The sequence below is a fragment of the Anas platyrhynchos genome, chromosome 3, assembly GCF_047663525.1.
Source record: "Anas platyrhynchos isolate ZD024472 breed Pekin duck chromosome 3, IASCAAS_PekinDuck_T2T, whole genome shotgun sequence".
In the NCBI taxonomy this organism is placed as follows: Eukaryota; Metazoa; Chordata; class Aves; order Anseriformes; family Anatidae; genus Anas; species Anas platyrhynchos.
In genome coordinates, this window is record NC_092589.1 from 27,536,975 (window position 1) to 27,557,105 (window position 20,131).

The 20,131-nt window shown below is 36.1% G+C and overlaps 1 protein-coding gene across 2 annotated transcripts in view; it reads right to left on the minus strand.

Annotated features, from left to right (window-relative positions):
* HEATR1 (HEAT repeat containing 1) overlaps positions 1 to 20,131 on the minus strand; it is a 37,572-nt gene that overhangs the window by 7,474 nt on the left and 9,967 nt on the right. For both annotated transcript variants that reach the window (XM_038177009.2, XM_038177010.2), the window contains 21 exons: positions 19,781 to 19,876; positions 18,599 to 18,687; positions 18,077 to 18,288; positions 17,683 to 17,804; positions 16,998 to 17,195; positions 15,622 to 15,808; positions 15,180 to 15,328; positions 12,873 to 13,065; positions 12,194 to 12,366; positions 11,199 to 11,366; positions 10,074 to 10,316; positions 9,217 to 9,348; positions 8,472 to 8,578; positions 7,325 to 7,468; positions 6,467 to 6,585; positions 6,054 to 6,175; positions 4,572 to 4,700; positions 3,895 to 4,125; positions 1,834 to 1,960; positions 827 to 993; positions 284 to 330 (listed from right to left, as the gene is read on the minus strand). In XM_038177009.2, the coding sequence (XP_038032937.2) occupies positions 284 to 330; positions 827 to 993; positions 1,834 to 1,960; positions 3,895 to 4,125; positions 4,572 to 4,700; positions 6,054 to 6,175; positions 6,467 to 6,585; positions 7,325 to 7,468; positions 8,472 to 8,578; positions 9,217 to 9,348; positions 10,074 to 10,316; positions 11,199 to 11,366; positions 12,194 to 12,366; positions 12,873 to 13,065; positions 15,180 to 15,328; positions 15,622 to 15,808; positions 16,998 to 17,195; positions 17,683 to 17,804; positions 18,077 to 18,288; positions 18,599 to 18,687; positions 19,781 to 19,876 (3,155 nt within the window). The remainder of the gene's footprint in view (positions 1 to 283; positions 331 to 826; positions 994 to 1,833; positions 1,961 to 3,894; positions 4,126 to 4,571; positions 4,701 to 6,053; positions 6,176 to 6,466; positions 6,586 to 7,324; positions 7,469 to 8,471; positions 8,579 to 9,216; positions 9,349 to 10,073; positions 10,317 to 11,198; positions 11,367 to 12,193; positions 12,367 to 12,872; positions 13,066 to 15,179; positions 15,329 to 15,621; positions 15,809 to 16,997; positions 17,196 to 17,682; positions 17,805 to 18,076; positions 18,289 to 18,598; positions 18,688 to 19,780; positions 19,877 to 20,131) is intronic.

Here is a 20,131-nt window from a genome sequence, read left to right on the forward strand (position 1 = left end):
ACACACTTATATATATATATTTCCCCACAATTGAAGCAATATATTTTGCTAAAAAATCTAGAATAATTTTAAAGATTTCATCATAACAGCAACATATTTATGACCAAGTAAAAAAAGTAACTTGCATATAATAAATACTGCTCATTGCTGAGGATATTAAAAGTATCCTTGGAAAACATCTGGGAAAAAAAAAAATACTCTGATGGGACTACACTTACAAAAAAAAATATTTCCCGGTTACAATAAAGGCTAGAAATAGGAGTGGAGCAGATATAAAGCATACCTCTGTTCCAACTTCTGTAGCTCTTCTGTTTCTTCACATTCAACTATCTGGTTTAGAAAGAGAATAAAAATGCTAACTGTGAAAATTTTCCTCACATTTGCAATTTAGCATTGTTATAGAAGAAAATCTGAGACTCTTATGCAGTACAGTCACAGTAGCAAACGAACATTTTATATTGGTGGATGATGTTCAGTCAAAAATATTGGAAACCACTTCCAGCTAGATCCACAGCCAGATTTTTAACATTATTATTATTTTTTTTTTTTGGAGTTAACAGCCAGTGGGAATTCACTGGGACCTGAATTTCTCTTTTTTACCTAACCATCAATTGCACAAACTAAGTCTATCTGGAAAGGCACTATTATAAAATAATCAACATTACTAGAAGGTTTCAAAGCTGTGTAAATAAAGGTGTCAGCAAGATACACTGGATGGCACATTCTTTCATCCTCTTTGAGTATAAAATCATACTAAAAAGCAAATTAAACCTCATCTATTACATATGGCACAGTTACTTAATCTGATCAGTTTAAGTGTAATTACCTTTTTCACCAAACTCTGAGAAGTTAAAAGTTGTGACATGAAGGAGACTGACAAGAACTTGAAATGTCGAAGTTGTTTGCCTGAGTGAGACTCCACATTAAAAAGCTGCCCATCCTGATTTTTCAGCTTTGTCTTGCACGTTCTTGATTTTTTTGGGCCAGGATCATCTGTTGAAAACATTCCCAAAACAAATAATTTGCAGACGTGAAAAAAAGACATTTGATTTCTGATTACAGAAAAAGTGTAATTACAGTCAAGTGGCTATCGAGGACAATCATTCTGCTGTATCCAAAATAATGTCAAAGTTCCAAAAAAAACCAACCAAAAAACCAAAGAATTTTTCTGTTTCAATAGCCTCAAAAACAGCAGTGCCATTTCACTGCCCTTGCTTCTGATCAGTTTTTATGTTAAGAATCTTCATGAAGCTAAAGCTATAGCACACTGGCTACAAACATGAAAGACTTGAGAGGAAGGACCACAGACACTGTGTGACATATTTGGAAGAAGTGCTTTCACTGTCACTACCAGGCTCTTCCTGGCTAAGAAAATTTATTCAAACACCAAATCCACCTAGTCCTTTCTTGAAAAGAAACAACCAGCCACACCCTCCTTCTCAATGCTCTTTGAAATAACAGACTGGAAAAGTATTAAAACATATTAATTAGTTAATGCTTCACTACAATGTAGAAGAAAAAAAAAAAAAGAAACCTTAAAAAACAAAAGCAAACAAAATACAAACAACTCCCCCAACAGATAGTCCCTGTCATCTCATCTGCTATTTATTTCAATTAAATGATTCAATGGACCTTCTAAATGAGGAGTGCTGTTTGATTCTAAGCACTCCAATCTATAATTAATGTACATCAAAAAAGAAGTAATCACATATCTTAACCATTTTATAAAAGGCAGGGGGGAATAAATCATTAGGGCAATTCTGTATCCCCTAGTTTCTTTCTAGAGGAGTAAAGGGAGGTTCATGTACTTTTGCTGTTCTGTTTTGCAGTTACCTTCTTTGTTCTCTGGCAGCTCTGTCAAGTAGTGGATTATTTTCATCATGCTCTGGAACTGTGAATGTATATTAAATTCGCAACAGATGGAAATCCAAAATTCTGTGTCTGCTTCCAGCACAGCATCCTGTTTATAGTTTAAAAGGAGAGAAACGTTTATTTCAAGAATTAAAATAAGACCTCAAACTCCTCAGTCAGTTTGTGAACATGCCATGGGGGGCTGCATACTGCCAGGGTTAGCACTGGGGCAACAGCAGCAAGCCTCAGAGAGAATCTAAGAGTTCCTGAGGGTGGGGAGAGAAAATATCATCTCACTCCATCTACTAAACAGCATCAGGAATAACCTCACCTTCTGGCACAGGCTATTTGCCCTAAACCTCAGCTAGTGATGTAATGGTGAAATAATCCATATTTCATTAGGGGTGTCTCTAGCCATTTCATACCCTGATGAAAAGAATAACTCAAGATATCCTACAGGATGGCCAGGACTGGCACACCTGAGAGGTATCCCATACTAAGTTTGTCAAATAAGACAAAAGTAAGAGTGCTCAAAAATACTTATCCGTATCATGAAATTAGCTCTTTCCCACATTTTTAGCAGCTTTCATACATTTAACATAAAAAATGTCCTCTAATCAATCAGAAAAGCAGTAATTTGTGAAGAGTTTGGGGGGGATTATCTTTCCATACATAGAATCATGCAAGTTGGAAAAGACCTCTAAGATCATCTAGTCCAAGCTTTAACCTAGTACTGACAAGTCCACCAGTAAGCCATGCTACTAAGTTCTACATCTACATGTTCCCTGAAGACCTCTGGGGATGGTGACTCAACCAATTCCCTAGGCAGCCTGTTCCAATGCTGCACAACAATTTCTTTCAGTAAAGAAATTTTTCCTAATATCCAACCTAAACCTCCCCTGGTGCAACTTGGGGCCATTGCCCCTCATCTTATCAAGTGGTGAAAATGATATATACCACTTAAACTTTAAATCACATCCAAACTTTAGACAGACATACAAAAGTAAAATGGATCCAAAGACAAAGGGCTTCCAGCACAAACATCAGAGAACTTCCTGGCAGCTAACTTAGAAGACTGGAGCCACCTAGAAACAGCGTAGCGTTTGGGGCTCAACCTCACAAAACAGCATTACATGTCAATCCTGATTGTAATGAGAAATCATTATATACAGGAATACTCACAAAGAAAGGCCTTGAATGATTTTAGACTTGACTGAAAGGCTGTAACTAGAAAATGAAGCCCAATGAAGAAGCAAGGCGCCTCAGCTGCTAGGAGGCTGCTCCAGGCTCCTGGCCAGGGTGAAACCTGTCTGTTACTCACTGCTGCAAGGAGGCTGCATGGGACATGCTTGCCTTCTGGCCCAGAACTGTGCCCCCATGACTGCTATTTGCCAAGAGGGCTGAACCTAAATTGCTGCTTTCCTTGGATCTGCTCTGGCGCTTGTCCAAAGGCACAGCCCTAAACCAACCAAAGCCTCCAGCTCACCATGCTGACTCAGTTGACCACAGGGCTCCTAGTGCTTTACAAGGCAGGCATAGAAACACTGATTTCTGCAGCTCGAGCAAGAGATTATAGCAAAGACCATATCTTCTCACCTGTGTTCTTTTAGTAATCCCTTTTGTTTTACCTATAAGCAATGTTTTCACCTAATGCCAGGGCCTGCCAACACTAAAGCAACAACTTCTACATATTTCTGGCATAAGAGAATTCTTACCTTGATAATTGGAAGACCAAAATTATGTTTCAACACAGTTAAATGTTTTTTTAAAGAACTACATAATTTGACTATCAGCTTTTCAAGTCAAGTACTGCCGTACAATATGATCTGACAGTATGTCCAGGCTCAAGGACAAAAATATTTTGTATCTGCCACGCAAAATGTAGTCAACATCACCATCAGGTTCTGCTCAAGTACAAGCTCAGAGCTCACTACTTCTTTTAGAGTAAAATAAGGCCTTATCTTGCACCTTCTTAAAGGAATGACTATGAACAGAAAGGAGGAGATTGGTCTTTGAGGAAAAGGTCAACCCCACTAGTCTAACCTTGTCTGTGCTTGATGTCGCAGTCACAGTTTTGGTGACGTACTGCTCAAATAGCAACACCAGGAGAACCCAGAGGAACCTGTCTCCTCCCACTGTGGTTATCAGCTGGGTCAGGATGGGCAGGCGGCGGTGCTCCGGCACATGGGGCAAGGCATCCACAAACACACGAATGATTTTTATCACCACCTCTTCCACACTTCCCGAGGACTCTGACAAGTCGCTGTCTTCAGCCTATTTAAGTACAGGTACAGCAGTTCAAACAGATTATCACAAACAAGTTCTTTCCTGTAAATCCAGCAGGTGAGAGAAAGTGCTGTTTGTCTGATACCAGTATTGCCACAAGTATAAACTGAAAGAAATTTTGTTATAGTATTGAACTTGCCTGCTGTCTCTATGGTGAAAAACTAGAACACAAAGTATGTTTTAGATCCTCTTTAGGTACAGCTGTGGCACTGTCTTCCTAAACCTTTTACGAAGTGCAGTTGCTTGTACGATTAAAAAAAGCAGTAGTTTTGATAAATTCAGTCGATTGGATGAGTAGTTTGTTAACATATGTATTACATATCATTTATTATCTAGCTACTTAAAAGTAATCCTAGAATTGGATACAAACATATTCTATTACCAATATTCCAAACCATTTACTCTACTGCTTTTCATTGTATAGACAAATTTACCTGTATAAGAGCAGGAATAACCATCTGCACTGTCTTATTTATTACTTGAAATGTGTAAGTATCATCCAGACGCAAGACGTTTGCTCCCATGAATGTAAAAATGGGCATAATGTTATGGAGAACTTTATCCTGGAATAAAAAGACAGATGAGATAAGTTTGATTTTCAAACAGAGTTGCGCAGTACATTGTACCTTAAGGCATCTCTCACTGCCACAAACATCACTAGATTCCTATATAAGGAAATGAGAATCATTGCTATGTTCCCAAAATTGCCACTAAACTTATTTTTAACATATCAAGTAGTCTTAAGGGACACTATATGTTATTGTTACAGTTCTAAATACTATTTAGAGAATGAGATTGACTTCCAAGCAAATAACTGAAGAGTGGAAACTGACAGTTGAGTTTCATCATATGCTCTGCACTCTTCAACCCAGTGCTACAGTAGTATGACAAGCAAAACCAGCCTTTGGGAGATTTCCAGCTCTTACACAGCCCCCCTGCTTTATATTTCTGAAACATGTACAGTGATACAATAGAAAGCAGCAGTGCTGATATTAACATTTTGGCCTTTTTTGGCTAGATTGTAATCACAATATTACTTTGAGAGTGCTGAATTAGTGGTGTCACTTAGCTCAAGAATTAGATTCCTAGATTTTGTCCCAGATATGGCTACGTTTGTCATTTAGGTTTAGTGACCTAAAGCAGTGTTATAGATATAAAGAGAAAGATAAGACTTTTACCAAGTATTTGTCTTTATACTGAAATTGAAAATCCTGCCACAGTGAATATTAATGTGTAATAAAGGCTTAGCTCTATAGTAGGTGATAGTAGTAAGATGGTGACAAAGAAAAACAATCACCAAAATAAAAAAGCTGAACTCAAACCCTCCAAAAGTTTGTCAAGAACATCTCTTTTGACTCTGGGGGAAAAAGTAGCACTCCAAATGTGTGGAGAAAGCACTCAGGTAAAGATAAAGATGCAAATTAAGTTTGATACATTTGTGTACATTTTGCTGCTTTCACAATTCCAGAGCAAAAGAATTGTACTTCAAAGAGTACTGTCAAATTTCAATCCATAGAAGAGAAGACCTGCTTATGGTCAATTAAAATCAGAGCAAACCTGGTTGCATCATCAAGTACATTTCTCATTGTATGAGATACAAACTTATAAGAATATATGTATTACTAGGTTGGATGCTCTCTCCTTCATAGAAAAGGAAGAGAAAGAAGAAATAACGTACCAGAACCAGAACAGAGAATGTAAAGGTGAGGCAGAGCTGTTGTTAGAAAGCTCTTTCCATTTCTAACCCTCTTCATTGCAACTCATAAATGATACATGACCAAACTATCAATACAGAAGTTTGTTTTAAAACGAAGTAGAAGACCCTAAAACATCAGAAAACTTGTAAATTTTGCCTCTTGCTCCTTTTAGGAAAGTTCTTCCAATAGAAAAGCTCTGTATCTTCAGGCACTACTTACAGGAAACATGCCAGCAACAGCACCAAGGAGAAGCAGTGCATGATGATGTGTCTGGGGCATTTTAGATACCCTGATGCACTGAACTATCAGTTCCACATTGAATTTTTCTTTATCAAGGACATCTGCAAGCAAAAAAAAGTTAATATACACCCTAATGGTAAATTATGTAGGAACAAACTTGAGTACACTCAACCAATGGCTTCAATTTGCAGACCATACCTAAAGGATCTAACAAAAAAACAAAACAAAACAAAACAAAAAACCAACACACAAACAACAACAAAATCCCACAATTAGTAGGACGAGCCACTACGGGGTAAGCTATCTCTCTACAACACAATGCAGACTCAAAAAAGAAAAAAGCTAGAGACTGTACTGGTGAGAGTACCAAGAAATAAGTCTGCAATTTTTACCTGCTGGTACTTTGCTACCATCTGAAGACAATTTCTGACAGACGTTTAGCAGGCAGCTGAGGATCAACTGCTTTGTATATTCCATATTTTCTTCTTCTGATGCCTGAGGTTCCAGACACCTATACATTCAGGAAGAAATTTAGAGATTGAAAAAGAAGGTAAATGCTTTCCTTTATAAGTCTCTCTTCTTTTTTGGTTTCAAACACATCAGTTTGTCTAATAAAAGACATTTATCAAAGTGCTATAAGGAGTATCAGATGATTCCCTGACATATGATTGCCAGTCTACACAAAGACATAAGCAAAAACAAACAAACGAACAACACACAAAACAACCTTTAGTAACTGCCTGGATATAGGGCTGACGTGAAGAACAATACTTCTCTCAGTTCCAGTGGCTGAAGGCAGTTCTACAATGTTTTGGGAGGAATTTTAAAGCTCAAAGTATTTTATAATAGTTCTACAAAAGATAAGTCCTGTCATTTGTGTCAGTTTTATCACAGGTGTCATCCTTCTTAACACTCCCAAGAACCTGAGAAACAAAGTCTTCACATAAAAAGCTAGATAACAGATAACCATCTCAAGGAGCTCACCACATTGTTTTACCTCCCATTCCCTTTCTATTTATATCTGATATAAATCTAATTATATCAGATTTATAAACCTGATACAAATATATATATATATATATATCTGATATATATCTGATTTACCTAAAAGAAGTAGAGGAAAAAACAAAAAAACAAGCTACAGAACCTGGAAATGAAGCAGAGAGAAAGCAGCCCACATTTTAATGCTTTACAATATCTGATGCAGAAGAGCGTGCTCAAAGACTCATGTTTTAGAGAGGCAAAATTACCGGCTCAGCAGGTTAAAAAGTGCAGGCACAAGTGCCTGTGGACGTTTAAGTTTCTTCTTATGCTGCAGTAATTCCAGAATGAGCATAACCCTCTGCCAGCTGAAGTGGCTTGTTTCTGGTGCCAATTCTGCATCTTGTGGCTTTCTAGAAAGGTAAGACAGGACATATAATCAGGATATACGATCAGGATATACAATTGCAAATAAAATACTACAGTAAATATTACAGTGTTTCAGGGAACAGATATGTAAGTAAAAAAGAAAAAAAAAGTATTTCTTTCAAATAATATCCTTTACTGCTTCTCCTGGGAGGTGGCAATACGTGGACTTTTGATTGAAACAGCAAAACATTTTAAACAATTAAATTAAAACCAGACTGAACTCGAAAAAATAAGCAAGCATAGCACAACTTCTGTGTATACGATGTCTACATGACGAAGCAGACCGCTGTGAGGAAAAAAAACAAACGACTATTATTAAATAATTGCCAAAATTCTGATCTGCTTGTCATTCAGGAAACTTGCACCTTCTGAACTACTATTTGTCTAACCACTGAGTATGAGGGCAGTGGACGCATGTCTGCGTATGTGTGTACATAAACTCTGATGGATCAATCTAATGAGTCATTAAAAAAGGTCTGTTTCAACAGTGTCCAACAGCTGATGATTAAAAAAAAAAAAAAAAGTACAGTGTATGTAACAGCTTCTTCCTTATGAGAACAGGGAGAAGAAACAAGATGAAGACTTGAAAATTCAGTTGTATTTCCATTTTAACTAAAAGAAAATGCCTTATTTCAGCTGACTAACAGCAACACTTGGAAGTACATCGTTAGGTTAGCCATATGTACAGTAATCTGTCCATATGATTTTTTTTTTTTTTTACCAATAAAGTTTAATACCTACAAAACCAAAAGCAAATGCCAACATCAGAAGTTCTATAAGAGGATTTTTTTTTTTTTAATTAGGACTAATCTGTTCTAAAACAGCAACATGGGTTGGTTTTCTGCTGCTGAAAATAGCTCAGTTATTTTAAAACACAGAAAATTAAGAAAAAGATAGTCGTGCTTTCAATACCAATTATGAAATGTACTAAATGAAAGGTGTTTTCAAACTGTACAGAAAATATTTTTATATTTCTAGTTATTTTACTTCTGTTGCTGCATTTTCTGCCTTCTAGTTTGCTGAACGGTGGTCAGATTTCTGGTTTTCTCAGGTGGCTCGAGTTCTGTGACAATCTGCTCAGCACACACTGAAATCTGAAACAAAAAACAATACTTCAATTATACATGAACAATGTGTCACGCCACACATCTATGACCCTTCCAGCTGTTTTTTTTTTTAAACACATCCCTTTCATGCACATATGGGTGTACAATCCATCTATTTAAGTCTTATCAGCTTAATTTCTGAATGCCTGTCCTAAATGTACTTCTTGCAGCAAATAAAATGAGGAAGTGATTTCAAGTGCAAGTAAAATAATAAATTGCTATATGACAGCTACAATGAATGTATTTCAGGAAAAGTCTTCTAATAACAGTTTAAAAAAACAAAACAAAAACAGTTTTTGTATTTCAGGAAAAGTCTTCTAATAACAGTTTAAAAAAAACAAAACAAAAACAGTTTTTACCCAGAAAATCGAAACCAGTGTAGCAGAAAGAAATGACCTTTACTGAATTCATTAACAGAATAACAAATAACTGATGCATAGCTTCTACAGAAACACCTTCTTTTAGAAGGTGCAGCCATTTAACTTTTTATGCCACTAACGCAACTATATGACAAATAGTTTCTAATTCCTTACTTACAAACAATGAACATAAATAATCAGTGTAGCAGCATGCTACCACTGCAAAACATTTGAACATATTTCTGTGTTCTGGAGTTTGCCACTTACCCCTTTAAACACACTGCTAATTGTCTGAGCACAAAGTGGGTTCTTACAGTTTAGCAGTAAGTCAAACAATGCTTTTAATAGCTTCTGTTGCACCATCCCATCTGACACAGCTGCAAAGAATGGTTTAGTAATCTACAAAGGGGAAAAAGAAAGGAGAGAGATGTTTACTCTAAGAAGGTAATAAAATCACAAGAAATTGACATTGGGTATATGTCAGATTATGTATGACACACCCAGACAAACATACAAATGTACATGAACATACATAGTAAAAATGTACATACTAACTAGATATTTGGATACAGCTAAAATCCTTAGATATAAAGAACATACTTCTGAAATAGCCATCAGACATATTGGTTGCTAAAATTTTTCTAAATGCCTTGCCTGATGGTGAGAGCATACCTCCTGTTGCTAGACTTTTATTTATTTATTTAATTTTAAAGTATTGGACTATTAGAAAGCATGAATTTGTAGCCTTCTTCAAATGAAACTATTTGTCACCTACCGTATTTTCTTAACATATTTTCCTCAGAAGAAAAGCAGAAAGTAAAGATCCTGAACAACTAACAAAGAAAAGAACAGTGGAACAGCAGTACCTGCAGGCAATCACACAGGTATCTACCTGCATGCAAATACAATGATAAGAAGCAAGCAGCGACTTCTCCTTCCGGGAAGTTTAAGAAGTTTAAGAGAGGTTTGTAGCCTGTTTAGCTGTTTCAAAGATTCTGTGGAGACCTTGAAAAATTGTAATGAAAGGAAAGGCAAAAACTACGGACTCCTTTCATACACAATTCTACACATTGCTATTTGCTGTAAGCACAAAAACAAATTAAAAATCTTTTAGAAAACCATACCTGCCCAAGTGCTGTAATTTGGAAAGGTGGAATTTCTTCATAGATTTTCTTGGCGGCATGTAGACTTTTAATAAATAAATCCAAACTCTGCTGATTCTTGCACAAGAGAGTTGCTGAATGTTCATTAAACTTCCCAAGTATGAGATGCAGGAAAACAGCTTCATCTTTTAACATTGTCTCAGGTTCCTTTGAGACCTTCTCAAGCAACCGGTCTAGTGCAGGCAAGAGGTGAGAAAGAATCATCTGCAAACAGAGAAAATTTGTAAGAACAGTTTGCTTTTTATTCATTCTTGTTTTAACAAGCTTCCAGTAGTGCAGCTTCATTTTACTGCAACATCTGTTCCCTCGCTAGTACCACATTTCCCACTATACTTTATGCAACAGCTATTAAAGAAGAAAAATACAAGACTTACTGTCATGTTACCACAAGTACCTCCTCATCAGCTACTGTTCTATTTCTCCATTGATGGATAGGTAGTATTTCATGTTTTTAAAGTAAGGAAGGCTTTTTTTTTTTAAAAAAAATAAAATTATTTATGACTACTGTCTCCTACAAAACCTGAGCACAGGGCAAGAACACTCATCCTCTATACAACGTACAATCCTTTCAAGAAACATACAACTGAAAAAAACACAAAAACTCTTAACTTCATTCATTTTTTGAACAATAAACTCACGTATTTTCCATCACTCAGAGAATAGGAATTCTGAGTATACTAGGATAAAATGAGGTTAATATGTACATATAAAACTACTTAAATAAGCAGTACTTCCTATTATGTTACAATTCTGTACAGAAAACTCTATTCACAGATACCTAGCCAAGACAATCAATTTCTTCTGGAAGAACCTTCTTCTGAAGCTTTTCAGTAACCTTAAGGAGTTTCCTTAACAACTCCAGCGCAATATCCCATACATTCCTGGATGGAGTATGAAAATATTTTGTGTTTCATTAAATCATATTTTGCAGCATGACTGCTTACTATCGAAGTGTAAACTTAATGCTTAACAATCTCTAAATTATGAAGTTACTTAACAGCATTACTATTAAATGACATGATTTCTGCTTTTCATTTAAGTGCAATACTGACAGAACAAGTGTAAAACTATAATGGCTGGACTCACCTCACCATGGACTTCGTGAAGAATTTTCATTAAGCTTCTTGCGACATATGATGGGCAAAGAGGGTTTTGTACACAATCAAGTATGCTTTCCAAAGCTTCTGACATTTTTTTCTTCTGGGATTTCTGTTTTGGTTGTGTCTCAAGCTCCTCAAATAGGGTTGCCATGATCTAGTTCAGTAACAAAGTGAAAATAAAGTTCTTTCCCTACAGTAAAAGTGCCTTAAAACAACATTTATTCAATGCTTTTGTAATAATGCAATCCAGATATAAACTGAATTCTTTACCTGCAAATAAACCATGAGTTGGTATCTCAGATTTGCTGTGGGTACACTCTGTTCAATCATCCAGATCATTAATGATGGCACTGAACAGTACTGGTCCCAGTATTGACAGCTGGGGAATCCTGCTAGGGACCTGCCTCCCAGGGGACATTGTGCCACAGATCACAACATCCCATGCTGGCTGTTCAGCCATTTTTCAGTGTACCTCCCTTGTCTATGAGAATGTTACGTGGGACAGTGTCAAAAGCCTTTCTAAAGTCAAGGTAAACATCCACTGTTTTCTCTTTGTCTACAAAGCTCTTCTCTTTATCATAAAAGGCTATCAGGTTGGTCAAACACTATTTCCCCCTTCATAAATCAATGCTCGCTGCTCCCCACCACCTTCCTAGGGACCGATGTGAGGCTGACCATTCTGTAGTTTTCTGCCTCATCCTTCTCACACTTCCTGAAGATAGGAGTGATATTTGCTTGCTTTCAGGTTTGGGGAACATCTCCTAATTGCTGTGACCTTTTTTTTTTTTCTTCTTATGATAATTAAGAATGGCCTTGCTGTGCCATGAGCCAGCTCCCTCAGCACTGTGGGTCAACCCATCTGGCCCCATGGACATAAGCATGTCCGGTTTATTTAAGTACTCCCTAACCCAATTACCTTACATCACAGCTCACAGCAGCTAACAGAACTTGTATCAAAGCACACCTTAACAGCACAAATACCTGTGTTATGTATGCAGGGTCAGATATGATCTCTTCTGTCTTTTGCACCAGATGCTGAAAAATAGGGTGAAATAAAGAGTCCTTCACCCCGCTCAAGGAGCGGAAGCAATTGAGAGCAGCCCTTCGAACTTCGCTCACAGGACTACCCAAATTAATGAGCAGAGATATCACCACTGTAAAAAGAGTGAGGGAAAGGAGGAAAAGACAACAGAATTCCATGGTCAGAATTTTACTGTATATGTCCTGAGGAGGCATCAAAATTAATTTAGAATTTAAAAGTCATCTCTTTTCACTATAAACATCTAGACTACACAAAGACAACATGAACCTCACATATTTGTGACTCTGAATTCCTTCACTGTTGCCCTTCCACATGTTTATAATGCACAGAAAGAAAGGTGCTATAACTGACTTATTCAGCATAGGACCTTGGTTTTTAACACCTTTAAGATTAAAAAAAAAAAAAAAAAGTACAACAATAAAAGCTGTTTCAACTGCTTCCAAAATTGGGCTACCAACTGCAGCAGTGAATCAGCAAGAAGATCTATCTCAGCCTAGTACAGCTAAACATAAATTATTAGAGATACCCCTCCATGGTATGAAATAGAGAAAAATGATATGAAATTAAAACATACTGTCATTAAACCTCAAGTTAAGAGATGAATAGATTTTACTTCACCTGGAGATGGTGGTGATAGTAGCTGTTTCTTCTTTTGGTATGTCTGAGATACAAGCACTGCATAGCCAATATATAAAGCTCGAGTCTGCAGCATTGCATTGACTTCATAATTCAGATGATTTGAAAGGTTAAAGCTGTACGTCCATAAAATTGAAAAGAATTTGAAGAGAACTTCTGAATCCTTTACATGTACCTTACATGTAAATAAAAGAGAAAAAAAAAAGAACAGTTGGTCAGGACAGCCTTGATTTGGCAAACTACTACTCACATCAGATAAACCACCCAAACCAAAGAAGCACACAGGAGAAAACTAGAGTCAGAAACAGTGTTCTTTTGGGAAGAAAACATTACCGAGCTTATTCTGATGACAATACTTGCATATGTAAAAAAGTCCATTTTCTTGACAAACTGCTTATTTAGTTGAACAGACAACACGTAGTCTATAGGTACACAAATAAAGTCTATGTTTCCTTCATTGCAGACCAAATCCACATCCGTATGAACATTTTTATAATGTGTTAACTGAGCATGAAAATAGTTACATGCAAAATAGAGCAAAGTTAAGAACTTTCATCTTCTCTTTTGAGTGGCAGTCATGTTTATATTAGAAGTGCTCTAAGGAAGTAATGCCTGGCTTTTTCATCAGTTGTATAAACTGAAAGATTTTTCAGAATTCTATCAGCTACTGTCTTAGGACTGAGCATTTAACTTCACTGTGTGGCACAGCTTTCTGTGTTGAATATTCACACTAAATGTTCTTTTTAGAATTTGTCCTGGATTTGATGTATAGACCTTACAATAATAGAGCACAAACCAAAATAAACAAACCCTGAATCACACACGGATCACTGACCATCTCAGATACAGGCCAGATAATCTCCCCACTCCTGTCTCCATCCCCCTACCTCTTCAACAAGTAGTTGCTCCACAAGATTCAATTCAGTTTTTCACACATCTACATCCAATTATCTCAGCCTTGCTCCTGTCTGAAGTTCAACGAGGATAATTTCTGATTTTGAAGCAGTTACATTATCTTCTAATAGTCTCCCAAATCAATTAACAATCACTTATTTACCATACGGTCTGGCAAAAGGTAGCACTTTTTCTGTCTGTAAAATGCTCTTCAGAATCCTAAGAGATCTCTATTCATCAAACAGGAGTGCCCACTCAGCATCCTGAAGACTGAACACAGCTTGCAGGAACAAATGAGAGAGCTTATGATATACTCTACCCTACTCTCTTTTCTAGGATTCCACCAAGATCTAGCTTCTAGTTATATTAACTACTCTGGAGCAGGCAAAAATAATTAATAATTCTTATCTTTTTCAAACTAAACACCCTCAAAATCAGAGATAAGCAGTACTTCAGAAATGAAAGAAGCAAATTATTACTAAAAGTACTAAAGACATCACTAACCTCATCCCACAAACTTTCTGTAGTCTCTCCTACCACCTTTTCATTCATCTCTCTTCTAAACATGCACTGTGTTCCAGAAGTTCTTTAATTTTTTTATCTTAAAAGCTAACAAATTTCAGAGTAACCGTTTGCTTTGCTCCCAGGTAGTGCCAGAAGCTCTAGCTTTGCCTCAACTTTTATTGATTTGCCTCAACGTTTATTGATTTTTACTCTAGTTTCCTACCATATTCAGTTAACGTCAACTAACCAGTTGAAGCTTAACCTCATGTTTGCTCATAGCACTAGCAGAGGCACAACCAGTATTCCATGATCAATACTCAGTTTTTCTCACCTTTCTCTAAAATTTTGTATTTCTGCATAATATTTCACAGAATCACAGAATTTCTAGGTTGGAAGAGACCTCAAGATCATCGAGTCCAACCTCTAACCCAACAGTAACAGTCCCCACTAAACCATATCCCTAAGCTCTACATCTAAACGTCTTTTGAAGACTTCCAGGGATGGTGACTCCACCACCTCCCTGGGCAGCCTGTTCCAGTGCCTAACAACCCTTTCAGTAAAGAAGTTCTTCCTAACATCTAACCTAAAACTCCCCTGGCCCAACTAATATGACACACAGTAGAGCGGTGCAAAAAAATAGCCACCTTTTGAAGAGAACAAAAATACAGCTAATAATCTGTCATTCCGTTCACATGCACAGAAAAGCCCAAACAAAGACTTGTGTGAACGGATGCTTAGGTGAGTATTTTGAGAATTCTTCCATATATTTCCTGTACTTCCAAGTTTTTCATTACTCTTCCTGTGAAATGTTGCTCTGCTGAGGAGCTTGCTCGTTAGCAGATGAATAGTAACTCAGAACAATAATTAAGAAAATAAGTATGAAAATAATACCTTAAGTAAGAGATTCATCAATGCTCTGTACTGAACAACATTGCCTCCCTCACTAGCTCCACAGACAAGAAGGTCAAATAGCCCCAAAAGGAGGTGCAGGTAGTTTTGGCAATCTTGATTCAAAGATTCAGGATTCCACCAAGTTTGTTCTAAGAAAAAAAAGTTATAAATCAGTCACAGTGGATACATATGAAAAACTTCAGGAACAAAAAGAAAATAAACACCTTTATTTGAAGTAAGGCAATACATTTTACTGATTTCATGGTCACAAGACATCTTTACAGATCTCCACACAATATCAACAGTGGAAGAAGATTAGGACAGCAAGGTTTGCTTGTTTCCAAAAACCTCTAAAGCATGCAAACAAACACACGAAAACTCCCCGCTTTCCTTAACTTCAAATTGTTGTATAATAGATTAAATTCAAAACATTAACACCCACCTTTTGGAAAGGATGGAGGAGGTTTTAGGTGATGAATAAAACTTTTCAATAAAAACACAAACATAGCAGACTCCTCTGCATCAACAGTCTGGTCATTATCGAGCTTTTCTATATATGCAGTTAACAAGTCCATAACAAGCCCCAAACTTTCCTGTGTTGTTTCAATAGACCAATTTGAGGGAGTTTCCTGTGAACAAAAATTTATTGAAACATACAGTGTCATAATCTCATCCAATTGAAGACAGAATCTAGCACTAAAGTTCAGCAATATTACATTCCTAACCTCAAAACAGGTATCATTATGAAGTGAATTACAATTCTCATTTTACATTTAAACTTGCATCTGCAGTTTAAAAATTTATAATTGCTCTTAAAGCCATGATTAAGAGTATACATAAGCAAAGTAACAAAAGGGTACAATAAAATTCCACCTAAAATATTTCTTCAAAGAGATGAAGAGTTAGAGCATTCTGTGGACGTTCAGTTTCATCCTTTCATCTAGCTCTGTTTAGGAAACATAATCCATATCTTTCAGATACTTTTATATATAAAAACCCTTTGATGGAATCATCTGAGGTAAGAATAGCCAATTACCATGTATTGCTACAGATGTATGCGAGGAGGTGCACACAAGTAAATACAGCCCTGCTCACCTAGGTTTCTTACACAAGAAAAAAAATGAACTCTTAATGTTGTTAAATAAACAAACAACAATAAGAACAACAAACCTATATGGGAAATATGCTTAAAAATAAAGCAAAACAAAAAAAGCAGAAAGATGCAGAAATACTCTTCTGAACATCATTCCTGCCTGATGGCTCCTCCTTGTACCTGTGACATCTCCCAACAAATGTCAATACAACTGCTTATGGAGCTGTGCAATATACCAAGGAGCAACACTTTCAATATTGTTCCAAAGACTTGGATGAAGCTGAAATTAATATAAGCTCTTTTTTATACTCAGCTGTATGTCCTTCTTTCCCATATTGAACAAGTCACCAAACTTTTTACTCAACAACTGAAAAATATGGCATTCCTAAGCTCAACAATAACACATGATGCCACAAGGTAGCTGGCAAAAATGCCCCAAACTTGGTGCCAAGCTCAAAGTACTGACAACACTGAATTACTTGGTGGGGTGTTAGGCTAAAGCACTGCAGTTCTTAATTTTTTTTAACATAGACTCACCAGAGCGGTAAAATAAAAGAGAAATTCTTAACGGCAACTTTGATTACTGTTGCCAACTACACGGCTTTGAAAAGAAACAAAGGTAAGATTTTCAGTCCTCCTCAAGGCTTGTAAGCTGCCTGTTCCTCTGATGGAAGACATTTCTCCATTACAAAGAAAATGCCCTCTCCTAACTGTTTATATCTCACCTCTGCAGGATGACAAGCTTTGAGATTTCGTATTTTTTCATCCAAGAATCGGAAGACTCTGATAGCCACTGAAAAATAACTTTCCTTCATCTGTGAACCGCAGCAGCACTGAACAAGCACAGAACCAATTATATGAGCAGTTACTTTCTGTTTCACGTTGTCAGATTCTTTTTCAGCAACAAGTATCAGATCATCAACCTTGGAAATGGAAGGGCATGAAAAACAACAAAAAGTCTGTGAGATAGTGAGACTTAGCTATGACTATATAGCGTTTATTTGCATGTCTAATTAAATCCTTATTACTTGCTATCATTGGTAACACATTACTGTCTGCTGTAATGGTACCCTTTGGAACCTAGGAACACACACGCATCTGTGTCGATGAACTATCCATAGGTACTTTTATTTATTTTTTTTTGTTCCAGGAAACCTAAAATTCCTGCAATTTGGTTACAACAATAATTTCTACAAATAGGTAATGGCTTCACTTCTTCTTTTCCTTATATTAAAACAGAAATGTCTTTTATCTCTCTTGTACTGTTTTTTTTTTTCTTAGATGCAATATGCATACTTTCCGTAGCAGCTTGATAATGACATAATAATACTATGAACAACACATATGAAGTTGAACATCTTTACTAATTACCACTTGGAAATTAAGGTTAGAGAAACGTGGCGCACATACTGTTTGCAATAATAAGGAAGGGTCCCCTGAAGTCATGTTTTTAGAAAACAACAGAATCATTTCCTTGTTAATCGCTCCAATCAGTTCTGCAGGCTTGCTAGACTTAATTGCTGCTTGAAGAGCTATTCCAATGGAAAAAAAAAAAAAAAAGAGTAAATCAGAGAACACAGGTATACAAATCTCACTGGCTGCTCAGTAATATTTATAAACAGTCGGTAAAATACTATACAACTTTATTCTTTCAAAGAGCTTTTTAAACAATTTTATTTGTGCTCTTAGTATAATAGCTTATTAATGACAGCCACTCTCTCGATTACTGTTAAGGTTCAGTAAGCATGAAGTGCTACATTGTCATAACTTATTGTCATCAAATTAGGTACAATTAATACATTACCTTCTGGCCAGCCTTTCAGTAAAGGGTGTAAGGAGCAGAGATCAGATTCTGACAGACAAATGGCCATTTTCCATTCTGAAGATTTTGAATTGGCATTAGTGATTACCATAAACGGTAACAACTGCATTACCACTTCATCCAGTAGTTCCTTTTTCTCTTTCAAAACCTCTTCTTTGACTAAAATCTCTACTGCTCGCTCCAGAACCTTGTACCTAAAAAAGAAAAAAAGTGATCTTGATAAATCATTGCTCTAGCATGTCTGCTACATGTCTTTGTTTTTTTCTCCATTTTCCATGGTTTACTTTTTTCCCTCCAGAATTCAAGTAGCATTGAGAACAAATAGGGAACTCACCAGAAATGGTACACAAATAATGAAAATTTCTCTTATAACTCAGCATATATATACAACCTAAGAAAAAGTATTTAAAGTGAAAAAATAGTTTTTAAAGTATTATTGGAAGTTACTTTTGAATTTCATTTATGCAGAGACAAAGTAGTCTGAAAAAAAAGACAGAAACATACCACTTTCCATCCTTTGAGAGATCAGCTCTCTGGAAAATATTCAAAAGACTTGATACCACTACTTCTGGATTGACTTGTTTCCTGAAAATCTGGAAATTAATCAAGAGAGAGAAATGTAAGTATAATAAGATAAAAAAATAAATTACTCTTCACAGTGGAAAATGTATTTATTATATCAAGAAGAAACATGGATCAAACAACACTAATTGAACTCTTAATAATAACTAAATAATCATCATTTTGTTGATGATTACACAATAAAAATATCATTGGGGTAAACAAATGTTATAAGACTGCCCAGCGTGCTCTCTTGAAATCTAAAGTACAAGGAATTTATTGAATGCAGAAATACTTTGTAAAACCGATAAACACACAAAAAGCAAAACACTTGGTAATTGAGTAACAATTGCTTTCACTTTATGCAGCATCTGTATTACAAAAATAAAAGGCACATCAACAAAAGACACTGAAGTTTAAAGATAATCACTCAAATGCTTCGATTGCTATCTTTTAGTGATTGAGAATGAATGAACACACAAGACCAATTATATTACTGCTAATAATATTCTCCACTACTACTAGCAGAAGCAATGAAGACAGACTGTTACCCTAGTTGGAAACAATCAGTACAATGCATACCAGAGTCCCATCCAATAAACCCGAGCTGGCGTTTAGAACTTGGCTACTATGAACTGATCAAATGACTCCCATATGGAAAAACTCAGCTGAGCACTTCTCACTAGTGTAATGACTTGTCATTGCACCATTTTCCACACAAAAGGCAGATTACATGGCTATCATTTTTACAGAGATATATACAGGATAATCAGAAGGCACACTTTATAATCAAAGCTTAAAATATGCTTTAGTATCTACTAAACAACATAAATAAAATCAGGCTAACTACAGACACTTTGGGAAAGATGAGGAAACAGAAAGTTGCAGAAGAGGGGTACCTGTGATAGGTAAACAATAGACTCCTAATTTGTGCTACTTCATCCTGTTAAAGGACAAAAGCCAACAAAACCATACAACAAAGAGAGGAGTATAAGAAGAACAATAAAGGACAAAAGCTATATACCAAAGAGATAAGTAGAAAAGCAATTAAAAAGAATACATTCCAGACACATATTCAGAACCAGATAAAAACCTCACCTGACTTATCAAAATAAATACACCTACCTCCAAAGCACTGAAAGCAGACATCACGACATCTCTGTTGTCATCCTTGAGGCGCTCAAAAATTGATTCTTCTATGAAAGACTGATCAAAGCCTTCCTGAAGAAAATCAGAGAAAAAAGAAACGGAACAAAAAAAAAAAAAAAGGTTGTTAGCACAATTTATAGGCTATAATGAAATATTTGAATCCTAGTACAAGTGGTAACATTATTGAAATTGAACCACAAATAACAGTCTAACTTTCAATAATAAAAGTAAAAATAAAAATAACCATTAACCTAGATTTGGTTTTAGTCTACAAGCAGCTTAGTAAAAAAGAACTACATCCAGACTCCAGAACAAGGGACAATGCTG